This window comes from Taurulus bubalis (genome assembly GCF_910589615.1).
Source record: "Taurulus bubalis genome assembly, chromosome: 3".
NCBI lineage: Eukaryota > Metazoa > Chordata > Actinopteri > Perciformes > Cottidae > Taurulus > Taurulus bubalis.
In genome coordinates, this window is record NC_136591.1 from 14,598,464 (window position 1) to 14,608,652 (window position 10,189).

General features: G+C 40.7%; 1 protein-coding gene across 1 annotated transcript; it reads left to right on the plus strand.

Moving 5' to 3' along the window:
• Window positions 1–513: 513 nt before the first annotated feature.
• Window positions 514–7,025, plus strand: nat16 (N-acetyltransferase 16; the record flags this gene model as incomplete). Its single annotated transcript, XM_079214862.1, has 5 exons — window positions 514–569; window positions 4,896–5,121; window positions 5,851–6,075; window positions 6,234–6,574; window positions 6,797–7,025. 5 exons carry the CDS (start codon window positions 514–516, stop codon window positions 7,023–7,025), a joined length of 1,077 nt encoding a protein of 358 aa, XP_079070988.1.
• Window positions 7,026–10,189: the final 3,164 nt, after the last annotated feature.

The following is a 10,189-nucleotide window of genomic DNA, read 5'->3' on the forward strand; positions in this document are numbered from 1 at the left end:
GGAGATTTGTGTCTTCCTTCTAGTGTCTTTGCTACAACAACAATAATTATTAGCTGGCACACCGTGTGCCATCTATTGGCACCCTGTTATTACTTCAGTTATAACCAGAGTAGAATACATTATAAAAGATCAAGATAGTACAGTAGTGTTTTGGATTTTACGTAATTAACTCAAATATACACTTACATGATGTGTAGTAACAGGTTTGCTTTACATTTTTAGAAAGCATGACTTATCCTACACAGAACCAACCAGTGTAGGTGACAATGTGGAAGTATATCACACAGCTGTCTCATGACAACAAGCACAGAGTGATAATTGACAGATTTCCCCAACTAATCATTTTCTGGTGCCTGTGTGTCAATGGTTTGTTTCATGTATAGGCGGGTCTGCGTGGGAAAAATGACATGGAGCCTGCTATCGCGCAACAGAGCGGTTTGCTTATGTGTTTGCGCCAGCATGGAGCCTACTGGCATGAAGCACTGGAGCCAAGGATCTGCCCAGGAGACATGAATGATTTTGGTGTCCATGTTCTCATCACACCAGCAGGATAATCTACCGAAGACATGGTGTGTTCCTTTGAGTTTTGTATTATTCAGGTGCTCAAGATACCTGTTCTGTAACCATTGGAATGTTTCTATTTTGTGTGGGAAGACGTAGAGGAGCTCTGGCGGCGTACTCCAATTCAATCCAATCTGGTTAGTTAAAAAAGACAATAGCATGGCAATTTCATGAGGAACGTGTGCCACAGTTGATCACCAGTGCGTACTGGCTTAGCGTGATGAGTTTTGCTCTTAACGGTAAACCATCAGATGAGTAATCTCTTATGAGTTACATCATAATTCCTATAATGCTACCTCTTGGGATTGGAGTTTTTCAGGCATTGCTGAAACTCAATCATCAATCGTAGATTGAAGATAACAATTGGTAGATCCTGAGATACTGAGATCACTGTGTGCCAAGTATAAAGGCATGTTGGTCGATTCGCCAACAAAATCACAGGAAGGAATTTGCTTATTTGTGTGCATCCTTTGGATAGCAGATCTCTCCAACTCATTGTGTCTTTTCACACCAAAATTCCAAAGCTCCTCCATCTGGCACGAGCATCACCAATTGACCATACTGGCGAACGCCCACAGTGGTGTATGTGATGGCAGTTCAACAGTCTTTTTGCAAATGTGCCAAATTCCATTTTGTTTGGAGTACACTGTCAGCCGAAGAGGGGGATGAAGCAAAAGCACGAGAGAGTGAATAGGAGAAGAGGGAATCAATGAGTGTGTGAGAGAGAGCGGGAGAGGAAACACAAAAACAAAACAGCATCGCTCTCATTGGCAGGATCAGACTATCCAGCCAGGCCTGACACCTCATCTCAAAGCATCAAAGCATGATGGAAAAATACCAGTGTCCACAGTGTGTACGTGTGTGTCTGCTGGAACCAGACAGTGTTTTCACTACAAATGCCCTTACAGCTCACATGGCCCATTCATTGATAGATTATTGGAACTAGCATTTCTATTTTAGCCTCTACAAACCAACAACTCCCCTAAAGGGCCGACTCCAATCCCCTCTCTTAAGGGCATCAAAACAGTGCTGAGACACACACAATATGAACAGGTTATGAAAAAGGGCCTTAAATAATCAAGTACTGTACAGCCACAATAACAAAGTAAGAACACAGAATGATGTCTTAGAGGTTGTTTTATAGAAATGTATACGCACTTTTTACACAGTTAAACCATTTGTTATTCAGCAATGAATCTGTTAGGTAGGGGTTTGGACATGGATACAATACCTTTTATAGTGTCCTTGTAGAGGCATCTCTTTTCCATAGACACCATGTTTATCTAGAAATTCAAAGTACAGATGAACTACCCAGCATTTCTGTACTTTCCAGTATCCCTGTTAAGTCAGACCGTTACATCCTGTTACACCAGAAACACATTCTCACTCTTTCAAATACAAACGCTTGGTCAGTGGTCCCACGATTCAAACTGTGATACCCTAGGTGCCGCTCTCTTTGCAAAATTAACTTCCATTTTCACAGGAAACAAATTGGTTAAGTTTAGGAAAAGATCGTGCTTTGGAGTAAAATAAGCAGTATCTTCACACTAAGTAGTAATTTTCCGTAACGTAGTTGAGGGGGCAATGTTACAGAAGTGGTAAGTTTAAGTCATGTAATGTTAAACGTTGACTTTTGGTCAACGTGCATGTCATGTGCAACAAAGCGGCTTGGTTAGGTTAAGAAAAGATCGTGGTTAGGGTTAAAATACGTTTGTCACGTATTTAAGTAGGCTACGTTACTTTTACACAGTGTGGTTAAATTACGTAACATAGTGAAGTAGGCTACGTTGCGCCAACGATGTAATAACAGTGCGTAACTCTATATAAGTCAACAGTAGCTTTTGGTTTCATACTGGACCCAAACACATGTCTCCTGGGTGAAAGTCCTGTGTTGTGTGGCATTCCTGTGCAACAAAACGGCTTAGTTAGATTTAGGAAAAGATTCTGGTTTGGGTTTAAATAAGTATGTTTGTTACGTAGGCTACTTTGCTTGCACGTGATGTATTAAAGTTACATAACCTATGTTATACATAGTGAAATAGGCTACGTGATTTGGTAATGCTGCTTATTGTTATGTAACTTAAATTAAGTCAATGTTGACTCTTGGGTTGACTTGACCACTCCTGCCATAACTACTGTATGCTACTGTATTTGACGAGTTGGGAGTGAGAACGGGCTGACACCAGACAAGTTACAGTTGAAATATTAAGTTGTCTTTCTCACAAAAGTCTTCAATTATTTTTTTATATGTTGCTATCTACGCTTGCTAAATACTGTCATGCACTTTGGTGGCAGGGCTAGACTGCCATATTGAATACATGTCTAAGCATTGCCAGATGGCAGACAAATTACTAAAAACGGATCCGGTGTGATATTGTGGAACTGCCTGTTCTGTTTTGGAGTGTTATCAGCATTGCAGCCGCGGTGCTGTTGTAGCATTTAGCAGCCACTGTTAGTATGCTATTGTTATTGATCTTACCAGCATGACTTGTCCCATGTATTGACAAATACAAGGTAAAACCTGTGTTTTAAAATGTTAGGATGCTAGATCTGCAAATAAATTAAAATTTTCAAAACCTTTCATAATTTTGTCACTTTTTTGGACAAACTGGTATCATTATATAAGTAGGATTTTGCTAAAGGCCTGTAACATATCCTCTCTCATGACCCTTCTACAAGTTCCCCTCTTGGCATTTCAGTGCTACATTGCTCTCGCATTTTCGACATGATTCCTTTTCTATGTGATGATTTCTTCAGCTTGGTCATGCCACTGTTTGCCGAGTGAATATGCTGTGTGTGCACTTTGGGTCCTGCCAGGTTGCTGGACTTTGTTTCTTGTTGTCTGGTGTTAAGGGCCTGTGCTTCATTTTTAGTGACTTGGTACAGTCCGAGTCCAGCCTTCGTCAACTATCTGCCAATGGAACACCCTCTTTAACTTGCTCTTCCATAGCTCCTACTACTGCTGTACTCTGGGTTCATCCTTCAAAGGGGCCATTTAGATGAACTCATAAGTGGTTCTCAGGACATTCACCTTGATAGTGGTCTTGCCCTCCCCTTCTCTTTCCTGGGGTTGCTTAGTCTCCCTTGGAATCCTTCCTTCTTGCCTTGTTAGAAGCTTCCATAACTTGGTGTTTGGAGTTGTCGCACCTTACTAAACAGAATGAATATACAATGACTGGTATGTCTGGCTTTGACCTACATATTTTCCTCCTCCAGTTTATCTCAATTGTTTTTGGAGATTTCATCTAGCATATTCTGTATGTTCTCTTTGGCCGAGATGTCAAGCAAACATCGGACTTCTGCAGAAGTCCAAGTCAGTCCTATCCAACTGTTGTTTATCTGTATCCATCTTAACGAATGTCGGCAGCCTGCATTTTGGTTCACTTCTTGCAAGTGGGTTGGATTCTAGTCTCACTGGAATCAAACCAACCGGTCTTGGAGCGGTTATCTTGGCACCAGAGTGAGATTACTGCGTTCACAACTGCCTAAACGAACCGGACCAGAGTTACATTAAAATGGGCTAAATGTTGACTTGGGAAAGCGCCCTTAATCTAATTAATGTGCATTCAGTCTCTCTCTTGACAACCATCTGTGATCAACTCCCCTTTGGTCAGTCCTCTGGGATTGATTCAAAAGGTGGTAGTCTGTTTTTGTGTTCATGGTAACGTTTTGTCACCTGCAGTGTTTTTCTCCTCTTGTCCTGCTAGTTATTAATTCCTGCACCAATCTCATGCCTTTTCCTTTTCAGTCCCAAGTAAACGTTGACTATTACAAATCTTTCAACCAAAACCAAAGAAGGTCTAATTACAATTGCCAATCTTTATGACTTGATGTATCATAAGTTAATGATTAGGCTTCTGTATTGGATGCTTGTGTTTTGTCACTTGTGAAATAAGGCTTATTTTCTAAATGTATGTTGTACAAAGAGTGTTGTTATGTTTTACCACTGCACTGCTTTCACCAACTGCTTACAGTATGTTTAATTCACGTTGTGCATTAACAACGTGAATTCATTCATATGAACGCAAGGATTATGCATCCAATTATGCTGCCTTGAAAATGAAGTATTGTCCTTTGTGCCTAGAGACACTAATATGCTTGTTGGTGTGATTATATGATAAACAAAAACAGCTGCTATCCAGGGTGACATTTCTCTGAAGAAGCTTGTTTATTGCTTTGAATCAAAAGATGTGCACTCTATCTTTCTGCACCACCCAGAATTTGCCTCCTGTAAGGAATTCCTTGGTTTGAACAGTTCTTGAACTCTCTTAAATCCTGGTTTATGAAAAACAAATACAATCTATAATAACGTCTCCCCCTTTATATCTCATCAGTTATTTCAAGATGAAGATCGATACCAGCCTCACTATGCTCCAGCTCCCAGAGGCCCTGTCCCAGGCAGGCCTTCAGTTCTCTGTGGCCACGGAGGAGGATTTCGATGAGATCATGGCCATGAGCCAGGACATCTATGGTGGCCTTGATTACCTGCCCACTCGATACACCGACTGGCTACAGGAGACCAACCGCACAGTCATACTGGCTCGCAAACAGGGAAAAGTGGTACGTTCATTAAATAGCATGAACATATTTTAAAGTTATGTGTTTCAGAAAAGGCAGATTCCTTATATTCCAGAAGTCCGACGAGCAAGTATAATATTCTTAAAACTAGATTTGTCTCAATGCGATGATTTGGAATTTCATGACTTCCAGTTAGAAGACAATTTAGCGGATGCATGAACAGGGCAGATGTCCAGTAAGGTAGCCCAAGTGTCCAGCTTGTCTTGGGGTATCCACAAGTATTTCAAGGGCAGATGGGAATCCCTCCAGCTTGTTCTGAGTTTCACTGGGTTCCCTTCCAGTTGAAAATGTCCAGAATACAGCCAAAGGAAGGTGTCAAGGTGTCCATTTTTTTTGACACAAAGAAGCAGTGGTTCTTCTCTGAGCGCCTTACCCAAGGGTGAGCCCAGCCAACCTGTAAAGATGAATACATTTGGCCATTTGAATCCGAGACCCCATTATCATCAGAGGTCATGAATTTTGGAATGTCCCTCATCGTCTACGTTTTTCAGATGATGTGGTTCTTAAGTTATGTTGCTTCGTCTGCTGTCACATATAGACACAGGGAATGGGATGGTGCTCCATGCTTCAATACATATGTACTTGTCTCCAAAATCTCATAAACAGGTCACGCTGCTCTGCCTCAGCTACAGGAATGATGCAAAGTTCTAAAAAGGACAAATGTCGATGTGATGTTTTTTTTAGTCCACCTTCTTCTGTGATACTCGACAGATTGCGCTGGAGTCCGTATGTGTGATTGATGATGGAGAAACTATGCTGGTGGAAGGTCTACGTGTTGCCCCTCAAGAAAGGGGAAAGGGTGTGGCAGGAGTTCTGCTGCGCTTTTGCTGCGAGCTGGTCAAATCCAAGTACCCTGATGTCAAAGTAAGCCGCTTGACCCGTGATGATCAGCTTGGACCCAAGGACTTCCAGAAATATCGTCTCATAACCAAGCAGGTACCAACAACAAAAGAAGACTTTCTGTGTTTTGGTCTGTGCCTGGTTAATAAATGTTGTTGATGATCAACATGCAAAATGCAAAAAGCCTCGCTTTTAGTCCGTGTGTTTACTTTTCTAGTACTTTGTCAGCTCATACATTGGCTTTCTTTTCGCAGGGTATTCTGTTGGTACGTTTTAGAGCTGAAGATCTCAAGCTCCGTCTGTCTGAGCTAGGTCTGGGTGGAGACATCCAATCCTCTCTGTCCACCTCCTCCAACCTTCCTCCGGTGCATCTCGACCATACAGCTGTCCACCGGCTGTATCTGACCACTGACCTGATGCGAGGGGTCCTTCCTAATGCCACCATCATTCAAGATTGGCAGCCATTCAAACCTCTGCCCAGTAACATGGCTATCCTACTGAAGAAGGACATTGACTGGATGGTGGATGATGTGTCCAACCCTACTGTGGCCAGCCTATGTACCTTCCCTTTCAGGGTGCCAATTGGAGACGACTGGTAATTTTAATTTGAATAATTGTATTCATAACTGTCCATAAGAAAGTGTACAATAATGAAGTGGGGTGTACTGCTTTCTGCCATAGCATATAGTACCATAGGGTGCCCAAGTGCATTTGCTAGATACCACAGATAGTGCCTTTAAGATACTTATAGTGTATAACATTGACTAGTTATTCAAAATAATACATTATTTTCAATGTTACACTTTTGTTTACCCAGGTATTACCTGAACATTGACATGTTCGGTAAAGACCTGGACCTGGTTCGGCAGCAGTTCTTGTGCCACCTGCAGCGCCATATTGCCACCCTGAAGGGTCACGTGATGTGCCAGATGTTCCTGGACCCACCACTCTGGAAGTCCATGGCTGAATTCTGCCACAACATCTTGAGCGTGGAACTGGTGAAGGAGTACACCGAGCAATGCGTGGTGGAGTCAGACGTCGTCTAGTTACAGAGAGTGGATGGAAATGAGTAGAAGATGAAGGAGCCAGAAAGGAATGAAGACAAGGGTCTAGACAACAAGGAATGGACACAACTCAATTACACTTAACAGAAAAACACAACCTTCTGTACTGAGGAGATAGAAACCAAGCAAACTAAATGCAGTTTCTACAAAACAAAACAACTTCCAAGAGTGCAGTAAGATTTAACAATACACAAATAAATACAGGGAGTGGACATAAAACTATGAAAACATCATGTAATCATCGACAGTAGGTCTGTCACAAGACATTTGTAAAAAAGAGAAGGTTTCAGAGGTGTTGATACAACGTTATAGTTATTTTGAAGTACCATTTTAACACTGTAATTTTAAGGTGTACATAATATTTTGTACCTAAAAATGTATTTAAAAAAGGTGAACTAAATAACATAAACATTCTTTAGTAGAGGTCTTCACAGGTCAGACCCAATCTGAAAGGGGCTCCAAGAGCAGTCACACACAATTTTAATAGAAAACGGATACTTGTTTTTAGACCAGTCCATTGCAACCCCACTACAAACTATGACCTGAAAAGTGACTATATAGTTGAATCATCACCATATTATATTATCTTAAGTTGTATTACAATGATTACATGGTTCTTTCTTATTATGTCCACCCTGTGTATGTCGCATGACAAGGGAAGGTGTAATACGAGTTATGAGCTTGGGGAGGCTTTCTCACACCGGTAGCAGTGATGTAACCTAAAACCTAAAAACAGTCAACATGCAAATGCTATTCTTTCAAGAAAAAAATGTAAGTACCCGGAGGGCATCTCAAACCTTTCACCTCTGTTCTTTCTGTAAATATGAACCTTCTAAATATGTACACGAGCTGAGTTGGGTTACTAAATCTGCACAACTCTGAAGGCACTTTATTAAAATTACACAGACAGGTTGTGTCAACGTTAGAATGAAAAGGAATAATTCAGGATCAAATAAGGGTAATTTACAGATCCCATCCCTCTAATGTTGATGGGTGCATCTATTAACTAGTATTTCCTTAGGAACATCAACAACAAATCTCTGCAAAAACAACAAAGCCTGTTATTGAAATGAACATTCTCAGTCACAAAATGGCTGACAATTTATCCTTCGTTATGGTCAACCTTATGTCTTAGCTTTTGTCTTGTTATTGTTTCAAATCTTTTACTGTATATATATGTTACTAATTTAATATTTTCACTTAAATGCTGCAATACGATTTTAACAGAAATTATTAACTTCTGAAACTGTAAGTGAAATCTAGGCTTACTTTTGTAGATTGCTAGCATAATGCCAAACAAGATGCTAATGCTTGAACATGTTTAACAGACTACTGTGCAGTTTACTGCTGGCTTCAGCTAACACAGGGAGAAGGAGTAGAAGGAAAAAAACTGTGTTTGAATTAACTGAGATATACCTTTTTTAACCATCACTAATATTATCTGGCAAACGGCTTTTGAAAATAGTGTTCCCTTTGACTATACAAGACCAGTGTGAAGAGAACCTTTGGCCATGTTAGAGCAAACTGATCTCTAGTTTATTATCCAGACCTGAACAGAATAATGTGGATTATACCATGGCCAACTGGCAAGTGTCCATTAAAAATGCTAACTGCATGGCTGCAACCGCCAGTTGGTGTAATGGTCCACCACTTTTTTCTAGAACAAAATACTACTGGATGGATTGCCATGAAATGTGGTACCGACATGAATGGAATCCTAATGACTCTGGTAGCCCCCTGACTTTTCTCACTACTACTAGTAATATCGCAACATATATGAATCGGAAAACCCCACAATTTAGTCTCAAATTTAGTACACACCAACATGTTCTCTCAGGATGAATTGTAACGCCTTTGGTGATCTTCTGACTCTTCATCTAGCGCCATCATCAGGTCTACATTTCCATTTGTCCATTTTTTTTTGTTTATGACCAAATACCTGCAAAACTAATGACATTCCCATTTGCCTTAGCTCTAATTTTATTGAGTAAATGCTAATTCAGCATGCTAATATGCTAAAGTATGATGTCAAACACGCTAAACATTATACTTTCTTGTCATGGTGAGCATGTTAGCATTCTCACAATGACAATAAAACATTATCATTACGCTCAAAGCATCACTGTTGCTACTACAGCCTCACAAAGCTGCTAGCATGGCTGCAAAGTAGTTTTTTGCTAAGTGGCCATGGCATAAGAACAATACCAGACACTGATGTGTCACGATTTCCAAAATAATGAATTTGGTGAAGGAAACGATATTTTACTCCATACTCTTTGGCCTCCACCTTCATGTAGTCCATTACCACCTCCATATTAACCTCCACTAGAGGCACCATTGCTACGTCTGTGTACTGGTACTTGATACCTTAAAAGTATGTACCGAAATAATAATATTAGTATCAACAATGAGTCAGACTTGCAATTAATACTAATTGTATGGTTTTGCTCGCAGCCAATCACCGTAAGCGTTCTTTGATTTAATGTGAGGTGTTATTGGTCCATTACTGCAGCAGCTACAACCCATACAGCCATGATTCCCTGCCTGTACACAGATCTGAACACGGAGATGCCTGAGCCGGCAGCCAGCAGCTCATGGTTCTAACAGTGCTAACAACGGCAACAGTGCTGACAGAGCTAACAGTAACATTAGAGCTAACAATAACCTGGGGGGGGGGGGGGGGGGGATAACGCCCTCCACCGTGGGTCAGACATTATCAGCGGTAACCGCTGTATCAGTGCTGTGCAGGCCTAAAAATGTCTTAAACATTTTATTTCTTTTATATAGTGATTCATTGCTTATTTGGCATTTAAATGACACCATGTTGAGCATACTTAGCACTGCACACACACCCGTTACACTTTCTAAATCTCCCTTTAAATGCACATGTAGAGGGTGTGACACAAGACTATTTGTCTGAGCCAGAAAGAAATATCTTGTTGGAAAAACCTCTCAGTTTGTACAAAACTATTTAACCTCCCCGTTGTCTTGACCAGCTTGTATCTTGACTTTGACCCCCTTCTTCTTCGGGTATGCAATTTTCTAGGTGTGAGGATGACCCAGCCTATTTTCTGAAGAAAGCTAAATGATGAGTCAAATCCTTTAAAGGTTAAACAAAAAGGAACTGAATGATTAAACAGATTAAA